General features: G+C 39.3%; 1 protein-coding gene and 1 long non-coding RNA gene across 2 annotated transcripts; one reads left to right on the top strand and one right to left on the bottom strand.

Moving 5' to 3' along the window:
- Positions 1-28: 28 nt before the first annotated feature.
- On the bottom strand, positions 29-21941 carry mfrp (membrane frizzled-related protein). Its single transcript, XM_061925575.2, has 13 exons — positions 21880-21941; positions 12980-13088; positions 10270-10401; positions 10035-10178; positions 9737-9956; positions 7207-7337; positions 3975-4100; positions 1707-1783; positions 1471-1619; positions 1073-1203; positions 537-671; positions 331-458; positions 29-253 (listed from the first exon to the last, which is right to left on the bottom strand). The coding sequence occupies exons 1-13, from the start codon at positions 21934-21936 to the stop codon at positions 29-31; spliced, it is 1764 nt and encodes a 587-aa protein (XP_061781559.1). The 5' UTR covers positions 21937-21941.
- Positions 338-4243, top strand: LOC133572684 (uncharacterized). The gene is made up of 3 exons (XR_009810568.1): positions 338-484; positions 602-706; positions 3995-4243. It is a non-coding gene; the product is annotated as an uncharacterized lncRNA (long non-coding RNA).
- Positions 21942-22065: the final 124 nt, after the last annotated feature.

Below are 22065 nucleotides of genomic sequence, written 5' to 3'. Positions count from 1 at the left end.
CAACCCTGATATTTTTTTAAGTGTTAATTCAAGGCTGCGAGCACTCCACGGGGTCATGTGAGTCAGGCAGGAGGTGGCAGTTAAAGGGCCAGCTGAAGGAGAAAAGGTCCAGAGCTTGGCTGCACTGTTGTTCCGCTGAGGAACAGACTGAGCGGCAGGGCTGGAGAATGCCTCCCTGAGGGCTGCACTGTGGCAGGAACATCCCACAAACGAGTCTCCGCAAGGGCTCGAAGCAGGCTAGTTCCATCAGAACCTTAAACACAGAGGAGAATGTTTTGGGTGCTTTTCAGTTCAACCTCTTTCTCCTGTTTTAAAAGAAGCCATTGCTACCCTGTACTGTCGCAGAAGTGTGGCAGCCTCTGTCTGATCGACGATGGAGAGCCAGATGTTGGGGAAGGAGGTGAGATTGTAGCTGAGACCTTGACACATCTCCACCTCTATGGACTCACATGCTGAAGCTGGTGGAATGAAGAAAATACTCAAGGTATTGAGTGCAACATGTCCTTATGTGGTTTTGATGTGTAAAAATCACTTACTGAAGGAAGGGTAGGTGGAGTTGCCACAATCTTGTTCATCTGCTCCGTCTGAACAATCGTTCCAGCCGTCACACAACCACTGCGGATGAAGACACTCACCGGTGCTGCACGCAAACTGACTTGGACCACATGTCCCTTTTAAGAAACAGCACAAGAAGAATTCATCGGAGGTAAAAAAAAATACAGTGATAAATGTAAGATAGATTTGTAACATTGTGTATATATATATTATAGATAGTATAGGTATGTTTGGAAAATATTTCTCTGAGGTCAAAGGGCCTGCTGCCTCACAGGGACAAAATTAGAATTTTAGAAGTGGGGGACACACTGGCTTGCGTACAGGTGTTGGACTTGTCTCCATTCAATAGTGTAACATTATTTTTGGTTGTTAAGAAATGCAGGACACAAAAACTTATTTAGAAAAAGTGCAGAATGTTCCCTCTCTCTCCCCTCCAAATTACATCCATGCTGCTTCACCAATAATAAAATAAAAGATTGGAAGAAGAGTGTCTCAATACTCTAGAAAAACAACTTACTTTCCAGTACGGAGACAGACCGATATGTTGCGTTGAAACCACTGTCGGCCACTCCCTCATCTGCCACGAACAACACAGTCATGTCGTGACCGGATGAGGTCAGGTCTGGGGGGAGGGTGGTGCCACAAAACCTAGGACAAAGGCAGAAAACACAGACACTGCCTGTCAACCTGTAATTTATGTGACTGACACAAAGTGGGACAATTTTACAGTCAATAGACAAATCATAGAGGCTAAGGCAGGTCAGTGAAATAAAAAAACAGAAGTATACTATGTGGACAAAACTATTATATACTCTTATCAGTTGGAATGGGCCAGACTCCTTATCTAGAAATGTAAAAACTGTATAGTGTACAGAAGTCCCAAATTGTCCATATTAAGACCACAGTATGTTTTACCTTCCCAGAACTTTCTCCGCTCCCGTGTTGCTGCTGTCATAAACCTCCACATAGTCAAACTCGCACACATCCTGAATCTCCAGGCTGAAGTTTTTGAAGCTGAGCATGATAACGTGGCCCTCCTCAACAGATATGTGCCATACACAAAACTAATGACACACAAAAGAAATATGGAATATATCTGCACTGGTGAGTATAGCATGTGACAGCCCGGCCAAGAATAGGTGAGAATGTACCTGCTGGTGAGGATAAGGCCTCGGGTGATTTGGACTGGCCAGGAATCCATACGGCCCGGTCTTCTGCCCGCCGCAATCTGTGCGTGAAAATAAATTATTATGATGACTTCCGGGAAGGAGGTCATGTTTATGGTTGGGTTAGTAGAAGACTAAAGTACTGTGCTAAAGTCTTAAATGTGATATTTGCAACCTTTAGAGGGCTCTAACTTTCTATAAGGATTACCGTATTTTTCGGAGTTTAATTCGCTCCGGAGTATAAGTCGCACCGGTCGAAAATGCATAATAAAGAAGGGAAAAAAAACATATGTAAGTCGCACTGGAGTATAAGTCACATTTTTTGGGGAAATTTATTTGATAAAATCCAACACCAAGAATAGACATTTGAAAGGCAATTTAAAATAAATAAAGAATAGTGAACAACAGGCTGAATAAGTGTACGTTATATGAGGCATAAATAACCAACTTAGAACGTGCCTGGTATGTTAACTTAACATATTATGGTAAGAGTCATTCAAATAACTATAACATATAGAACATGCTATACGTTTACCAAACAATCTGTCACTCCTAATCGCTAAATCCCATGAAATCTTATACGTCTAGTCTCTTACGTGAATGAGCTAAATAATATTATTTGATATTTTACGGTAATGTGTTAAAAATTTCACACATAAGTTGCTCCTGAGTATAAGTCGCACCCCCCGGCCAAACTATGAAAAAACGGCGACTTATAGTCCGAAAAATACGGTATATCCTGCCCTCTCCTGTATGTAAAGCACGTAGCTACAGTACGCCTCACGTGACACATGCATTTACTTTGTCAGCTATCCATCCATCCATCCATTTTCTACCGCTTATTCCCTTTTGGGGTCGCGGGGGGCGCTGGAGCCTATCTCAGCTACAATCGGGCGGAAGGCGGGGTACACCCTGGACAAGTCGCCACCTCATCGCAGGGCCAACACAGATAGACAGACAACATTCACACTCACATTCACACACTAGGGCCAATTTAGTGTATGATAGCTAATTTGGAAGAAAAAAACATTGACTATAAAACATATATATATATATATATATATATAAATTTCTACATCTATATATATATATATATATATATATATATATATATGTATACTTCTATGTATCTATGTTCACATGTATGTATATGTCTATATAGATGTGTATATATATATATATATATGTATAAAATCACTTATACTATAGAGGTTATTCATAAGATTTTTGACAATGATCCACAATATTGTGTTTAAAACTACATATTACCAGCTGCTCTTAATTAGTGTAGCTTAAATGCCCTGTTGCCCATATAAAGTAACGAGTCAGAGTAAAATTGTGTAATTGAAATGTTGAGATGAATCTGTCTTCGTTTAAAACTAAAATTAATTGATCAACCGACGAGTCAAATCAAAGAATAGAAAAATAAAAAGCAAAAATGTTCCGTATCTGTAGCTGACTGACTGATAGTGGACAGAGTTCCTGGGTATTTCAAGGTGCATAATAGAGCCTTTTTTTATTTTATTTTTTTAAACAAAACTCCTCTGTGACGTTGTCAGCATATACCAGGGTTGCCATCTGTACTTTGCAAAACAGAATTGTCCCATATTTAAAAAATAAAAAAAGTATGCATCCATTATTGAGCCTAAAAAGTACACACTTTGTCCTGTATTATACTGTGAGAACCCAAGATATGTTTTAAAATGTTCATTTAGTTATTAAATGACAAGAAGATTTATGTAACATTTTATGGCAAACTTTTTCTAAGCCCTTTCTTATTATGTCACCAATGTCAGCAAATCTTCTGTCAATCCCTGGTGGTCAGAAAATATATCAATGTAAACATTAAATGGTTGTCAAGCTGTGGCTTTTTTTTTGTTGCTATTTTGCACTAAAAAATATTGTGTATACCGGCATATTGAATTATTTGTTTTTAAAGTACTGTGTTTCTACTAATCCAAAACATGAACCTAATTCAATTCCGGTTTGAGTCAATTTGTTTTACATGCACAAACACACAAAAAACAAGATGTCAAAGGACAGGACAGGACAGACTCAATTGTTGTCGCAACATAGTTAACATTTAAAAAGTGTGTAAACATTGCTTCAGAGCAAGTTCTTGAATGAGGTCCTTTATAAAAATTAAAAAAAGTTAATCAAATCTTTTTAATGTCGGTCTAAAATAGGACCGTCCAGCTTTGATAGAGGACCATGCTCCACTGAGTGAGTTCTCACATTCTCATGACCTCTCACCTTTGTGTTTTTGGCTGCAGTTCGCCTCATCCTGTTGGTCCTGGCAGTTTGGATGGCCGTCACACACCGACACAGGCAGCAGACAGCGGCCACTGTCACACATGAACTCTTCTCTGGAGCAACTTTCTGAGAAACACATAAAAAGGTATTTGGCACAGGTGTACATTAAAACACGTATATGTAGGGGAGAGCGGGGTTAGATGTCCCATTCGTCATATAACGGCGCAAGATGGCACAGACTCTAGAATTGTGGAATGAAAATGTACGCAATCGGGTAAAAGGACGCTTTGTTTTCAGCGTAAACATTTTTATTATTCATCTTCTCGATGTTTGTCATCAATTATTTTACACAACATGTTTATATAAAAACAATTTTTACCCTCAGTGTGAAATGATATTGTGACAAACCGACCCCAAAGTGTGTGTCAAATTGATTAAGCCTCGAATTAAGAGAATAAACCATGTAATATGTAGTTAATTATTCCCCTGTTAGTACAACTGTGCTTTTTATAAATGTATTAGAAACAGCAACAAATATGTTTCTTGCCTCAAATCAACTCTCCTTTCACTTCCTGCCCGAGCTGAATCACTGGCTGTGTCAGTTCGGTGTTTGCTGCTGCGGGTTCTTGACGACGACTCACCGAACCACAGATATTGAATGAACAAACTACGAAGTGAGCGATGTGTCCCACTGAATCATCGTCCGTCGCTGAACGATGATTCAGTGACACCCACTCACCCAGCAGGCACAAGACATTGATACAACGTTGATTTTACATACATGTCCTTTAAAACTGACTTTGAAACACTGTTCAGTTCAGTTTATTTCGAACATGCATAAAATACAATTAAAATGTAGTGCATCACATTATTTAAGTTTTCAAGCTTTTGCGCATGCGCTTTGTGATAAGTGAATCGATTCACTTCGGTGAGTGACTCATAGTCCGTAAAAAGAATCACGTTTTCCATCACTACCATCCGCTCATATACCAGTGTCATAAGTCAGGACAAAAATAATATTTTTTAGTCGAAATACTTAAAACTTGGGGTGTCAATCGAATAAAATATTTATTGCGATTAATCGCGTTTCCGATATCGTTAACTCAAAATTAATCGTGATTAATCGCAGATTTGTGCAGGTATAATTTTTTCACCATTAATAACTGTACCCTAGACAGATAATTTTCAGGGGGAGGGGGGGCTATCCTAGCTGTAATCTGTGATATTTCTACCTGAATTAAAGCTTCTGAAATTCTGTATATTACATGTTAATGGTCTTCATGTTGCTGCATGACAATGTTTTAACATTCTCTATTAATTAATAAAATAGAGCCTGCTAATCATTCTCCAATTGAGGACTCGACCAGAACATGTTATGAAAGAATTTACCCAATATTTCAGCCAGCAAAACCCCCTAGCAACACCTACGCCCGCCCCTCAAACCTTCCCTTATATTCCTAAACTGATGTACCGTACTAGCATTTCTTTAGGTGCAATTATCACATAATAACATTACAAAACATCTCTGACAAAGCATGAGCGTAATGTAAAACATGTTTATTATGTTACTGTCAGGGTTTCCCCTAAATTGCCAAAGTTGCTGTGGCGGTGAGGGCGTGGTCGATATGACGTGTTCGCATAATTTACTATGATGCATATACCGTATTTTTCGGAGTATAAGTCGCACCTGCCGAAAATGCATAATAAAGAAGGAAAAAAACATATATAAATCGCACTGGAGCCCGGCCAAACTGTGAAAAAAACTGCCACTTATAGTCCGAAAAATACGGTATTCTTTAAAAAGGCAAAACGTGTTAATATACATATGAACAAATCTGTTATTAACATAGATTTTTTCTTACATATCGTTTTGTTCTATTTTTAAATTGTTGCTGCTTATTCTACAATGTACTTTCTTGAGAATTTTTGTTTTGTTTTTGGAGATTTCTCTAATCCTTTTAGTCACTCTTTCTTTAATAAAAAGGACTGGCCATGAATTGATTAACGTGGACCCTGTCTTAAACAAGTTGAAAAACTTATTCGGGTGTTACCATTTAGTGGTCAATTGTACGGAATATGTACTGTACTGTGCAATCTACTAATAAAAGTCTCAATCAATCAATCAATGAATGGCAACAAAACTAGCATCTATTTCTGGTGTTATTGGCGACTGTACTGGTGTTTAAAGACTCTGTTTAGATTCTGTGGTGCCATGTCCGTGACGAAAAGCGAGCAGAGAGCCTGACATCACACTTGCTTTGCGTTGCTGGGAGCCTTTCTGTCAATAAAAGCTGCCAGTCCCATCTTAAATTGTGAAGATCGCTGTCCGCGAGTATATCTAAAATATATTAAAGTACGTCTACAGCGCGGACATGCCTTTATATACAGTGCATATACGGTAGCTTACGCCATCACAACACAGGTTTCGGGAGCACTGTTCCGGTGATTAAAGTATGTCTTTTTTCAGCCAAATTTTCGGTGCATCATTAGTCAATAGTGCACAAATAATAAACTATGTACAACCATTCATACTGTAACTACCTGCTGGTGATAATGTGTATGTTAGTGTGTTATGATGGTCATTTAAAACTCATAAAATCTTCTACCAACTTAAGATTTATCTTTTGATATATTTTTTATTATTTTTATGGCCTTTTTGTTTTTATAGTGGCAAAGTATGCAATATTTCTAGAAAATACTTTGCATAGTGGAATATTTGAGGTTGGGGAATTACAGCCTTGTAAAGGTAAATAATTCATGAAAAGATTGATTTTGATACAGTAGACAAAAAAAATATTTTTTTACAGTGCCTGCTGAGCTAGAATGAGAGAGAAAGCAGATTGGTTACGTTTATTAAGTTCACACACGTCTTTTATATATATATCTGCCATGTTATATATAATTACCCAAAATAATTTTCATCGCATTTCAGCGGTTTATTAACAGTTTAACTCATTCACGCTCGTCAAAGCTCAGATAATTGTTCATTGTTTTCTGGCGCCATTTGGTGATTAATGGGCACAATTACACCAAACCTATATTTTCCTGTTTTACAATTGGCAAGAATGCGATTTTTATGATAAGCAGTGACACTAGAATTAAAAAAAAAAGTGTGACAACTAACCCCATTCTCCACTACTATTATACAGCCAGAAGAGGAATTAAAGAAAAATCCAATTAGCAGGTAGGGTACTTTGCTTCGGTTTGTCATCTATGCACACAAACCACTGACTGTGTCCAGGCAGTATAGTCCTGTACTGCGCTGTGAAGCCGCTGCCTGTAATGCTTCCATCAGAGCGGAAGGTCACCCACACTGTGCTGCTGTTTGAGTTGAAGGTTGCTGGAGCTACAACACCACATAACCTGCAGCAGAGACACACACAGTCTGATAAGTGGAATACACAACACAATGAAGATTACATTGTGAATGCTTGAAAGGGTTTATAAGCGAATGTGACTCATTCGATTGTGCAAGTAGCTGCAATGTGACCAGTCGCTGTGTAAGTGTGTATATTGTTGTATGTCGCATGTTGTGTGCACGAGTGCGTTCACACGGGGAAGTACCGTAAAATGCAAAACTCTGTTAATACCCAGCGCTCAACACATTCAGCCATGGAGCCTAACTACACTCAACAGCTGCCATCTTGGCTACCTAGCGGAAGGGGAGGGACTTAACTCAGGTGGTTGGAATACACAATTAAAAAGGAGAGAAAAATTGTAAATATTGCCATCTGTATTTTCGGTAAGAAGGCTAGGACAGTAATAGATTTGGTATGAAAAGTTACAACGCTCTCGAGAACTAGGTTTGCAATTCACATATTGAAGTGTATTGACTGAAGTTTTCTATCTGTGTACCTAATTTCTGAGTGGGTGCATTTTGGTAGTGTGGTTTTATCCCCAATCCATTACTGTGAAGGCCTACATACCGTGGAATGACGATGGCAATATTTACCCGGTTCCTCTTCTTCTCTACGTTTTAATTGTGGATTGCAACGACCTTCTCTCCTGCGACGTAGCCAAGATGCCAAGACAATTGTTCTACTCCTGATATGATACTGGTATTAGAGCACTGAGTATTGGTCATTACTGATATTCATACAATTTGATATCAGCACAAATCATTTATATAGTTTTAGAGCACTGAGTATTGGTCGTTACTGACGTTGATATGATTTAAAATCAGCACAAATCATTTATATATTTTTTTGTAGTGTTGAATGCTAGAAAAGGCTTAATCATGTGAAATTACTCAAACCCTGAACAATGATAGGTATGAAAAACACTAACCTATTTATCATTGGCCGTCTGGAATGGACTTCTGCTATCTTTAAGTTGAAGTGGAGTGGTAAGGGTTTTTGTGGCAACACCTAGTGTCCGCATTAATCAATTCAGCTAAGCACATGACGCAGTAAGTTGAATGATGCGGACACGTTTGTTACTGGATATGTTCTAATATGCCTGTGCCTTGCATACTTTGTATCTGCAGGTAATACGCAACTACACTTATTTGATACTTGTTTATATTGAAAATTGTGTTTGGACTGCAATATTGTTAGTTACAGAAAATAATTGAGGGCAGGGGGTTAGTGCGTGTGCCTCACAATAGAAAGGTCCTGGGTTTTTCTGTGTGGAATTTAGCTGCTCTCCCCGGCTTCCTCCCACCTCCAAAGACATGCACCTGGGGATAGGTTGATTGGCAACACTGTGTGAATGTTGTCTTTGTGTTGGCCCTGCGATGCCACTTGTCCAGGGTGTACCCTGCCTTCCGCCCCAATGCAGCTGAGATAGGCTCAAGCAAACCCCGCGATCCCGGACAAGTGGTAGAAAATGGATAGATGGATGGAATTAAGGACACCTATTACGCTTGTCTAGCTTGTGTGTTAGCTCCTAGTAGCCTATAGCCCAGCATGTTTACCTTTTGTAAATGACCTCCCTAAAATACAAGAAATTACAACCATGTGTGCTTATTGGAGGACGTTTAGATGTTAAGTAAAGCAGGACTGCTTGTATCGGAGCTTATATCAGAGATTTTACATGCAAGCCGGCATCATCCGATACTTGTTTTTTTTTTTTCCTGATATTGGATAGTGGGTGTATATTGTAGCTTCCCGGAAGAGTTAGTGCTGTTGTGTTTATGTTGTGTTATGGTGCGGATGTTCTCCCGAAATGTGTCATTCTTGTTTGGTGTGGGTTCACAGTGTGGCGCATATTTGTGACAGTGTTAAAGTTGTTTATACGGCCACCCTCAGTGTGACCTGTATGGCTGTTGACCAAGTATGCCTTGCATTCACTTGTGTGTGTGAAAAGCCGTGGATATTATGTGGCTGGGCCGGCACGCAAAGGCAGTGCCTTTAAGGTTTATTGGCGCTCTGTACTTCTCCCTACGTCCGTGTACACAGCGGCGTTTTAAAAAGTCATACATTTTACTTTTTGAAACCGATACCGATAATTTCCGATATTACATTTTAAAGCATTTATCGGCCGATAATATCGGCAGTCCGATATTATTGGACATCTCTACTTTTAACCCATTGTACTGACAGCTGACTGACACGCGAATTGAGACACAACCACAATATTGTAAACGACTGAGGCACGCCAAAGGGTATACATTGTTGGTCTTTAACGATGGCAGTTGTAGCTCCAGTTCAAGGAGGTAAACAATGAAGGAAATGTATGTATCCTTATTAGGATGGATCTGCCGGGAACAAAGCTAATATGAGCATAAATGATGTTATTATGTTTTATGAATGATCACTAACCTGGTTGCCCAAGAGCTGTGCTCTCCATGCTCCTGCACCTCCAGCCAGTCAAACAGACATGGCGATGGGCCCTCCACGTTCAGCGAGGACACATGGATCTGGACCAGGAGAGGGGGCGTGGCTTGGATCACCCACACACAAAGCGTGTTGGGCGGGTAGGAGCCGGGGTGATTTGGTGAGCTGAAAAAACCTTCTGAGTCGGTTAAAACTCCGCCACAACCTGAAGGAGAACATGCAATACATGTTGTTGAATCCCAAAGTTAGTGCGAGTAGCAGGTGTTTTCTTTGAATGTCCTACGTGTTTCAGTCGTGGGGGGAGTAGCCGTACTGCCCTGTTGGATGCTGATTGCAGGACTTGTGGCCATCTCTCGTCCTCCTGCATTCAGCATGTTAGTAGGGCTGGAGGACAACAGCTGCTCTTCGCCCTCGTCACCTTTAACCTCTTCATATAGGAAAACAAACGAGAGACGGTCATCAAGCAGATACTGTTTAGGTGTTTTTTAATTTTAACCCTAAAAGGTGCGGAGACTCACGTGTGAGGATGAGAGCCAGTGTCAGACCAAGAGCTGCGACCAGCAGCAAGGCAGCAGCACAAATCCCTTTACCCCGACCACGGTGATGCCGCAGTGGCAGAAAGCACACCACGAAAATACCCCAACCTCGGCCTGAAAGGTAACGCACACATTATTAAGTACATGAGTAGACTAGGGATAGACCAATATGGTTTTTAGGGCAGATACCGATTATTAGTCGCCAAGGAGGCCGACAACAGATATTTGGAACCAATGTTAATTTGCAGTAAAAGTATTTAAAGTCATGAATAGTATTTGTCAGTAAACAGCTGGACAAGACTTGAAGTTGTTTTTATTCACTTTTTTTTAAAGGTTGCATCAGTAGCGACAATGTTTAATGCATCGCTAATGTTGTGGTTAATTTAGCAGCCAACAATTCACAAACACTTACTACATGTGTCTAAGAGGAGCATCAACATTTTCATTTAAAATTATGGTATATCTTGGAAAATTGTTAAAAATACGTGATTTTGCGACATCAAAATAACTTGCCATCTACCGTATTTTTCGGAGTATAAGTTGCACCGGAGTATAAGTCGCACCTGCCGAAAATGCATAATAAAGAAGGAAAAAAAAACATATAAGTCGCACTGGAGCCCAGCCAAACTATGAAAAAAACTGCGACTTATAGTCCGAAAAATATGGTACTCAGTTTTATGAAATTGTATAACAGTTCATGGATTTAATTAGGGATGTCCGATAAATGCTTTAAAATGTAATATCGGAAATTATAGGTATCGGTTTCAAAAAGTAAAATGTATGACTTTTTAAAACGCCACTGTGTATACGGACGTAGGGAGAAGTACAGAGCGCCATAAACCTTGAAAAAAATAATGCACTTTGTGACTTAAATAATAAATATGGCAGTGCCATGTTGGCACTTTTTTCCATAACTTGAGTTGATTTATTATTATTATTATTGGGCAGCACGGTGGAAGAAGGGTTAGTGCGTCTGCCTCACAATAGGAAGGTCCTGAGTAGTCGTGAGTTCAATCCCGGCCTCGGGATCTTTCTTTGTGGAGTTTGCATGTTCTCCCCGCGACTGCGTGGGTTCCCTCCGGGTACTCCGGCTTCCTCCCACCTCCAAAGACATGCACCTGGGGATAGGTTGATTGGCAACACTAAATTGGCCCTAGTGTGTGAATGTGAGTGTGAATGTTGTCTGTCTATCTGTGTTGGCCCTGTGATGAGGTGGCGACTTGTCCAGGGTGTACCCCGCCTTCCGCCCGATTGTAGCTGAGATAGGCTCCAGCGCCCCCCGCGTCCCCGAAGGGAATAAGCAGTAGAAAATGGATGGATGGATGGAGTTGAAGTTGTTCTCTTATTTTGGAAAACCTTGTTACGTTGTTTAATGCATCCAGCGGGGCATCACAACAAAATTAGGCATAATAATGTGTTAATTCTACAACTGTATATATCGGTATCGGTTGATATCGGTATCGGTAATATAGAGTTGGACAATATCGGATATCGGCAAAAAAGCCATTATCAGACATCTCTAGATTTAATACATTTGAAGGTTTCCTCTTGAGGAACCCTGAAATATTTAACATTTGAGTAAAATCAATTCTGGGCTCTTTATAGATGAGCCATTTTTAAAGCTGACTGACATCATTTCGTCCTAGATGTTACAGACAGTATGAGAATGTGTGAGCTGCTGCCTGCTATTCTTTACTAATATAATAAGTCTCCTATTTGTCAGTAAATTGACTTAACCTTGGGATTTTTTAAAGGGATATATTTTCTGTCTTCGGGTCCTTCTCCGTCGCGTTATTTGATTGAATCACTAGCATGAATCTCTCCGCGCTCCAATAACGAGCCCTCGGAGGCTTGATCAAACAAACAAAACGAAACCGATAAAACGCTGGGACAGAAGGACAAAAAACGGATTTCCTGGCAAAATATGAAAAGTTCTGAAAGTTTTTCACTGCTGCAGTCGAAAAAAATAGACAACTCTTCACTTTGTGGAGAATGCATATATGTTTGAGAGTTATTTCTCTATTCATAGCCATGGTTGAACGGCTAGTACTTTTCCTTTGTATATTCTGCCAGTCTCTCTTTGTCTTTAGATTGTCTGTTTAGTGTCTTAACCCTTGAAATGTGAAATACAACACCCATTCTTATCCTTATCAGTGTTGCGAGGGGTAGAGATGGGGGTTTTCTTTGTGTGCAAAGGAGTTGGCTTTTCCGTTGGAATGGCAGATCAACTAGAGTAGCCGATATGAATGTATTGGTTAAGTTGACCTCCTAAACCTTTAGTAAAACTTGAAAATATTCCAATTATGTCTTGATGGTCCTTCTTACTCAGCATATATGTCATTGAAAGAACTTGGGATTGACCAGTAACTTAGAATCCCTGGGAGGAAGAGCTGGTCAACGCAACATTTGCAGGGCAAAATGGCTGGTGCTTGAACATTCTTTGCAACTACCTACTTGAGTAACAATGTATTTTAAAATACTAAATACTGGTATAGTATGTGTATATATTGTATCTGCTGATGTAGTTGTAAACTTTTTTTTTTTTTTTTTAACTGATACCAATATACGTCAAAATGCCAAATATCAACGCCAATTATCGGTTGATCTCTAGAGAAGACATAAGGATATACGCCCCACCACCAACACATAAACAGTGTTCGCGCACAAAGCATACTTTTACATACAAACTTACCAGTTGTTTGTGGTTTCAATAACTCAGGGGTGGACAATGTCCCTCGAAATCCCTCCTCGTGCTCTTCATGCTCCCCCACCAGCTCATAGGCAGGGTTGCAGAACACATTCTGAAATTAGGTAAACATTGTTGGCTAAACGCTACTAGGAGCTAGCAGCTTCACAATAATAGCACACAAGCTAGACATATGTAATACGGGTTCTTCATTGAAAAATATTGCAGTCTAAAACATGATATTTGTCAAAATAAGCAAGTATCAAATAATTATAGTTGCATAATACTTACATGTACAGTCTACAACCAGAAACATATAAGAAAACATACAGTAACAAACGTGTCTGCATCATTCAATTTACTGCGTCATAAGCTCAAATTAATAAATTATTGTGGACACTAGGCATCGCCAAAAAAAATTACTGCTCCACTTCAACTCAAAGGTGGCATAAGTCCATTTCAGACAGTTCATAAGAAATAACTGAATAACTTAATTTTACTTGGTCAACCAGAACATTTACAGTGACCAAATAAACTAAATATTAGGTATATCTAACAGGATCTAATACAAAACACACATTTATATTAATGTATTACATAATGCATATTCATTTGATTGACTTGTTCAGAGTAATTTATTCCATTCAGGCTGATGGTGAATGGAGATTAAAAAAGCCCCACAAAGCACTGTCCAGGAATATCCATCCATTTATAGTTCCTGGAACTAAAAAGTTCCTGTGTGTGGGTTTTTTTTGTATTTGCACAGCACAAACTAATTATCCACTTACAAAAGTTTATTGGTGGAAACCCTGTCTAAAAATGACAGAATTTCAAAAAGTACTGCGTGCTAATTTGGTGAGCGGAATTTAGTTCCTCCAAAATGACAGTTCTGTGGTACAGGGGAAACTGTTTCAACCAAAGCAATGTTATATAACCCATTGCATATGAAACCTTATTTGTATTAATTTTGCAGAATATTTTATTTTTATTTTGTAAATAGTCTACATCTACATGCATGTCTGCGCTGGAAAAAGAGCTACTTTTAATCTCACTGTCATGTGTATAGTGTCAATAAAAGGCATTTTATTCTACTCTTATACATTGTTTTTACATTCCATTTTTATATATACATTTTAACCTAGGCCATTTTTATACTCTACCATTCTTTTTTTTTTTATGTACATACTATCATTGTGGTATTCAATTGGTATCATAATAAAGTTCTTTGAATTCTTAAAAATATACATTCTCCTTTTTAGGAATGAAACAGTTATTTCCTAATTCATATAATTAAAAAAAAAAAAACATATTTACATATACACACACATATATAGATACAAATATACAAATGCACACATACAGTGGGGCAAAAAAGTATTTAGTCAGCCACCAAATGTGCAAGTTCTCCCACTTAAAATGATGACAGAGGTCTGTAATTTTCATCATAGGTACACTTCAACTGTGAGAGACAGAATGTGGAAAAAAATCCAGGAATTCACATTGTAGGATTTTTAAAGAATTTATTTGTAAATTATGGTGGAAAATAAGTATTTGGTCAATAACAAAAATTCAACTCAATACTTTGTAATATAACCTTTGTTGGCAATAACAGAGGTCAAACGATTACTATAGGTCTTTACCAGGTTTGCACACACAGTAGCTGGTATTTTGGCCCATTCCTCCATGCAGATCTTCTCGAGAGCAGTGATGTTTTGGGGCTGTCGCCGAGCAACACAGACTTTCAACTCCCTCCACAGATTTTCTATGGGGTTGAGGTCTGGAGACTGGCTAGGCCACTCCAGGACTTTCAAATGCTTCTTACGGAGCCACTCCTTCGTTGCCCGGGCGTTGTGTTTGGGATCATTGTCATGCTGGAAGACCCAGCCACGTTTCATCTTCAAAGCTCTCACTGATGGAAGGAGGTTTTGGCTCAAAATCTCACGATACATGGCCCCATTCATTCTTTCCTTAACACGGATCAGTCAGCCTGTCCCCTTAGCAGAAAAACAGCCCCAAAGCATGATGTTTCCGCCCCCATGCTTCACAGTAGGTATGGTGTTCTTGGGATGCAACTCAGTATTCTTCTTCCTCCAAACACGACGAGTTGAGTTTATACCAAAAAGTTTTATTTTGGTTTCATCTGACCACATGACAGTCTCCCAATCCTCTGCTGTATCATCCATGTGCTCTCTGGCAAACTTCAGACGGGCCTGGACATGCACTGGCTTAAGCAGGGGGACACGTCTGGCATTGCAGGATTTGATTCCCTGTCGGCGTAGTGTGTTACTGATGGTAACCTTTGTTACTTTGGTCCCAGCTCTCTGCAGGTCATTCACCAGGTCCCCCCGTGTGGTTCTGGGATTTTTGCTCACCGTTCTCATGATCATTTTGACCCCACGGGATGAGATCTTACGTGGAGCCCCAGATCGAGGGAGATTATCAGTGGTCTTGTATGTCTTCCATTTTCTGATAATTGCTCCCACAGTTGATTTGTTCACACCAAGCTGCTTGCCTATTGTAGATTCACTCTTCACAGCCTGGTGCAGGTCTACAATTCTTTTCCTGGTGTCCTTCGACAGCTCTTTGGTCTTGGCCATAGTGGAGTTTGGAGTCTGACTGTTTGAGGCTGTGGACAGGTGTCTTTTATACAGATAACGAGTTCAAACAGGTGCCATTAATACAGGTAACGAGTGGAGGACAGACGAGCTTCTTAAAGAAGAAGTTACAGGTCTGTGAGAGCCAGAGATCTTCCTTGTTTGAAGTGACCAAATACTTATTTTCCACCATAATTTACAAATAAATTATTTAAAAATCCTACAATGTGAATTCCTGGATTTTTTTTTCACATTATGTCTCTCACAGTTGAAGTGTACCTATGATGAAAATTACAGACCTCTGTCATCATTTTAAGTGGGAGAACTTGCACATTTAGTGGCTGACTAAATACTTTTTTGCCCCACTGTATATAAGTACAAAACCCAAAACCAGTGAAGTTGGCACATATAAATCGTGAATAAAAACAGAATACAATGATTAGGGACGGCGTGGCGCAGTGGAAGAGTGGCCGTGTGCAACCCGAGGGTCCCTGGTTCAATCCCCACCTAGTACCAACCTCGTCATGTCCGTTGTGTCCTGAGCAAGACACTTCACCCTTGCTCCTGATGGGTGTTGGTTAGCGCCTTGCATGGCAGCTCCCTCCATCAGTGTGTGAATGTGTGTGTGAATGGGTAAATGTGGAAGTAGTGTCAAAGCGCTTTGAGTACCTTAAAGGTAGAAAAGCGCTATACAAGTACAACCCATTTATCATTTATTTATTTATCATTTGCAAATCCTTTTCAACTTATATTCAATTGAATAGACTGCAAAGACAAGATATTTAATGTTCGGACTGAAAAACATTTTTTGTAGCAAATAATCATTAACGGGCATTTTTACCATTGTGTTGCATGGCCTTTCCTTTTAACAACACTCAGTAAACGTTTAAGAACTGAGGAGACCAATTTTTTAAGCTTTTCAGGTGCAATTCTTTCCCATTCTTGCTTGATGTACAGCTTAAGTTGTTCAACAGTCCGGTATTTTACGTTTCATAATGCGCCGCACATTTTTAATGGCAGACAGGTCTGGACTACAGGCAGGCCAGTCTAATACCCGCACTCTTTTACTATGAAGCCACATTGTTGTAACATGTGACTTGGCATTGTCTTGCTGAAATAAGCAGGGGCGTCCATGATAATGTTGCTTGGATGGCAACATATGTTCCTCCAAAACTTGTATGTACCTTTCAGCATTAATGGTGCCTTCACAGATATGTAAGTTACCCATGCCTTGGGCACTAATACACCCCCATACTATCACAGATGCCGGCTTTTGAACTTTGCGCTTATAACAGATAGTTATTTTCCTCTTTAGTCCCGAGGACACGTCCAAAAACAATTTGAAATGTGCAGTTGTCAGACCACAGAACACTTTTACACTTTGCATCAGTCCATCTTAGATGAGCTCAGGCCCAGCGAGCCCAGCGGCCATTTCTGAGTGTTGTTGATGAATGGCTTTCGCTTTGCATAGTAGAGTTTTAACTCGCACTTACAGATGTAGCGACAAACTGTAGTTACTGACAGTGGTTTTCTGAAGTGTTCCTGAGCCCATGTGGTGATATCCTTTACACACTCATGTCGCTTTTTGATGCAGTACCACCTGACGGATCAAAGGTCACAGGCATTCAATGTTAGTTTTGCTGCTTACGTGCAGTGATTTCTCCAGATACTCTGAACCTTTTGATGATATTAAGGACCGTAGATGGTGAAATCCCTAAATTCCTTGCAATAGCTCGTTGAGAAATGTTGTTCTTAAACTGTTGGAAAATTTGCTCAGGCATTTGTTAACAAAGTGGTGACCCTCGCCCCATCCTTGTTTGTGAATGACTGAGCATTTCATGGAAGCTGCTTTTATACCCAATCATGGCACCCACCTGTTCCCAATTAGCCTGTTCACCTGTGGGATGTTCCAAATAAGTGTTATATGAGCATTCCTCAACTTTCTCAGTCTTTTTTGCCACTTGTGCCAGCTTTTTTGAAACATGTTGCAGGGATCAAATTCCAAATGAGTGATATTTGCAAAAAATAAAGTTTTCCAGTTCGAGTGTTAAGTATCTTGTCTTTGCAGTCTATTCAATTGAATATAAGTTGAAAATGATTTGAAAATCATTGTATTTTGTATTATATATATATATACATATATATATATATATATGTATATATAAAAGAAATATATATATATATATATATATATATATATATATATATGTATATATACATATATATATATATATATTTAAAAAATATATATATATATATATTAGTCCAACTTTACGTTCCTATTATTGTCAACATGTTGCATTTTTACCCGCTGTATATTTTCTATTGCCACATGCTCTTATCTAATAGAAAGTGATTAGTGTAGTGGAGAACATCTAACTGGCTTCTATGCCTCAATTCTGGATTATGTAACCTGAACAAAACGCTACCAGGTGAAATAAAATAATGATTATACAATATAAATATATTCAGTGCAACCTACACAATATTTTATGAATTCCAGTTAACTATTCTGTTGGTTGGCAACACTAAATTGGCCCTAGTGTGTGAATGTTGTCTGTCTTATCTGTGTTGGCCCTGCGATGAGGTGGAGACTTGTCCAGGGTGTACCCCACCTTCCGCCCGAATGCAGCTGAGATAGGCTCTAGCACCCCCCCCCCCCCCCCCCCCAACCCCCCCACCCCACGACCCCGAAAGGGCCAAGCGGTACAAAATGGATGGATGGATATTCTGTTATTATAAAGAACCAAAATGTTACTCAAAGTCTGTAGGAGACAGATGTGCTTGTCATACCCTGTCGGAATACTAGAGGGCGCTGCAGGCTGAGGCATAACATCGAGCTGGCAGCAGGTGTGGTAACAAGATGGGAATTGATTGATTTGAGACTTGTATTAGATTGCAGTAACAGTTTAGACTTTTACTTGTTGACTCTTTGATTTGCCGGCATTCATTTTAAGTGGAACACAATTAAAGGACAAAAGACGACCCCGCAGACTGAATTTGACATGATGTCACCACAGGTCGCCTGCATTATTAGCTGCCATAGCGCGTCATACTAGACTGCTTTGGGCTCTTGAGACCAGACCTCTTCCTTGTTCAAGCTTTCAGGATACAGATAACAAATATCAATGCTGCGGCAGAAAGGTGCTATTTTTTTTCTTTTGGCGGCCATTTAATTTTTAAAAATCCTTTCGTACATGAGCTCTCCTGTGGGTGAGCACGCGTCGCAGACATGCGCACATGTACAGGACACAGACAATTACAGCCAATCAAAGCCAACATTTCATGTGGTCAGGGCGGAAGTGTTCCACCAAGTTTAAATTCTATTTGTGACAAATGGTTACATTTTTTTTTTATTGTTATTTTTTTCTTTAAAAAATGTAACCGAGCAAGTTGCAAACAACCCCTCTAAATAGCACAGTGCAACGCTGGCGATACAATTTATAACGGTTTTACGTCGGCGAAAGTTTGAGCCTATGAGGGTTCAAATGGGACACAATGAGATAAATAAAACTTTATTTAAATATGAAATCAATTATAATTGGAATTAAATATATCAAGTACACTTCAATATTTAATTCGAATAATCGTTGAGTTAATATTAGTGAACGTGTGATACGTTGCAAGAGTATTTTATTGAAGTCTGATTGGTTACCCGGTGTTGTACCGAAATCTGTTACCCATCGGAATTTGTAACTCCAGGGGGCGATGTTCCCATGACGTTTGTTTGATGGTTAAACGGCAAGCCCAAAGAGGAGGAGAAGAAGAACGCTTGCGTAAATGGCGTAAACTATCCTTAATGCTGAAACGTCAGTTGTCAGAATTTCAGCATTAATAATAACAATGGACTCATACTGTAATGAAAGTAAGTAATTGATTTCCAGAATATGTGTAATTTATTAATGCTGAAATTCGGACAACTGACGTTTCATTCCATAATAGCTTTTAATCCGGAAAATGTATGTCCATCCATCTTCTTCCGCTTATCCGAGGTCGGGTCGCGGGGGCAGCAGCCCCGAAAATGTATGTGTGTGAGAGAATCAACAGCTGGTACAATGGACTCATACTATAATGAAAGCAAGTCATTGATTTCCAGAATATGTGTAATTTATTAATGCTGAAATTCTGACAACTGACGTTTCAGCATTAAGGATAGTTTACGCCATTTACGCAAGCGTTCTTCTCCTCCTCTTTGGGTTTGCCGTTTAACCATCAAACAAAGGCCATGGGAACATCGCCCCCTGGAGTTACAAATTCCGATGGGTAACAGATTTCCACTTGTCTGTGGAACTTGAATCATGGAATGGTAGGAGTACTGGTCGGTACTTTGGTCTAAAGGGGCAGAAATAACTCCGACAACTTCCATGTATTCCGCTGCAAGCTGAGTCAGCAGGTCTTGCTTCTACATACTACTCAATGTCTAAAATACCTACCACTAACTCCCGAAAAAGCACCCACGTATATCCTCTTTCGCTGCCATGTTTTGAAGAACTTCAAAAATTTGATGCTTGAAAAATAAAAAGACTAATTTATTTGCACTGCCCACTGACTTTGATAAGTTATTTTACCTGTTAAAAGTGCTGACACACATATCAATGAAATAGTAAACTAATTAAATGACAAAATCGTTAAGTATAACAATTTTCCAATTAAATATATAAATAATTGAATGTGATTTATTTTTTTATTAAAAGGGGTCAAATTATTAGGTTTTTTTGTTTTTGTTTTTGTTTTGTTTTTTTACATGTAAAACACTTCCTTGTGGTGGTGGTTCTCCGGTCAAAAGTTTGCATAAATTGTTTTACAAACCATCTTCAAGCAGCTTTCCGTCTCTTCAGGATGTAGTTTTTTGTGCTTGCATATGGAGTCTACTGACGGATATAAGTTAGAACTATACACTACTTTATATCAGATATGGCAAAAGCGGAAGATGCGTGTACGAGCCAGTCTGCCCCACAACAAGTGAATAGAGAAAAAGAAGGAACTTGCTGAGTTCGTATTAGTACACTGGCAGACTCGCGCAAAGCTCTTCGAGTAAAACTTTACCATATATGGTAGGGGTGTGAATTCCACTCCTCCAGAAGGTTTTATCTTTGTCTATGTGATGTCCAATGAAACAAAAATTGAGCTGTTTGGCCACAATACCCAGCAATATGTTTGGAAGAGAAAAGGTGAGGCCTTTAATCCCAGGAACACCAGGCCTACCGTCAAGCATGGTGGTGGTAGTATTATGCTCTGGGCCTGTTTTGCTGCCAATGGAACTGGTGCTTTACAGAGAGTAAATAGGACAATGAAAAAGGAGGATTACCTCCAAATTCTTCAGGACAACCTAAAATCATCAGCCCGGAGGTTGGGTCTTGGGCGCAGTTGGGTTTTCCAACAGGACAATGACCCCAAACACACGTCAAAAATGGTAAAGGAATGGCTAAATCAGGCTAGAATTAAGGTTTTAAAATGGCCTTTTCAAAGTCCTGACTGTGGACAATGCTGAAGAAACAAGTCCATATCAGAAAACCAACAAATTTAGCTGAACTGCACCAATTTTGTCAAGAGTGGTCAAAAAGTCAACCAGAAGCTTGTGGATGGCTACCAAAAGCGCCTTATTGCAGTGAAACTTGCCAAGGGAGATGTAACCAAATATTAACATTGCTGTATGTATACTTTTGAGCCAGCAGATTTGGTCACATTTTAAATTCATAAAAGAACCAAACTTCATGAATGTTTTTGTGACAAACAAGTATGTGCTCCAATCACTCTATCACAAAAAAATAAGAGTTGGATTTATTTTTTTCCCCCCGCTGTCATCACCAATGGGAAAAACATCACAAATGGGGATCATTTTTAAACACTTTTTGGATTCGCAATTATGAAGGCAGGCAAGATTGTTTTATAAAATCTCCGCCATGCCTCCATGGTTAGATTGGACATTTTCGGGACTTATGAGATCTCAAATACACAAAAACAGGTACAAATAGGTAAGAAAAGTTGGCTTTGCAAAATAGGTCCCCTTTACATAAATTACACATTTAATAACAGCTATGTACTTAATTAAAAAAAGAAAAAATAACACAAATGCAATTTTATAATCAGAATGTCATACAGGATTTATTTTTTAATGTGTTTTTTGTTGAAAACTAAGTTTTATCCAAAGTCCCAATGAGGGATATTTTTAAACGAAATTTGCACCACTTGCGTGATTAATCTGCTTTTACACATGACTAATGTGACATTTTCTTGTGATAACTCACACACGTTAACTGTAGTTCAAAGCGAAGCACCTGAGCAAATAACTGGACTATCAACCGCTGTCACCTTGTAGATGTCTGAGCCGTCAGGAGAGTCCACGACGACTTGGCTGAGATCAGACATCTTTGGTGTGCTGCTCCTCTGTCAGGGAACCAGGAGACGCTCCATGTGTCCACCAGGAAATGTTGCAGAATTTGTCCAAGTGTAAAGCTTTAGTGGTGAGCAGGTCCTGTAATGGACGTCCAACAACAT

The sequence above is a fragment of the Nerophis lumbriciformis genome, linkage group LG30 (assembly GCF_033978685.3).
Source record: "Nerophis lumbriciformis linkage group LG30, RoL_Nlum_v2.1, whole genome shotgun sequence".
NCBI classification, from domain to species: domain Eukaryota; kingdom Metazoa; phylum Chordata; class Actinopteri; order Syngnathiformes; family Syngnathidae; genus Nerophis; species Nerophis lumbriciformis.
The sequence above is the reverse complement of the archived record's forward strand: the minus strand, read 5'-3'. Positions and strand labels throughout refer to the sequence as shown.

What these genes read in the sequence shown, in the direction of transcription:
- mfrp (XM_061925575.2), bottom strand. Translation starts at nt 21,936, where the DNA reads ATGTCTGATCTCAGCCAAGTCGTCGTGGACTCTCCTGACGGCTCAGAC. An exon ending in ATTGAAACCACAAACAACTG is followed by an intron (nt 10,402 to 12,979) that starts GTAAGTTTGTAT and finishes GTTACCTTTCAG; the next exon opens with GCCGAGGTTGGGGTATTTTC. An exon ending in GTCTGTCTCCGTACTGGAAA is followed by an intron (nt 672 to 1,072) that starts GTAAGTTGTTTT and finishes GTTTCTTAAAAG; the next exon opens with GGACATGTGGTCCAAGTCAG.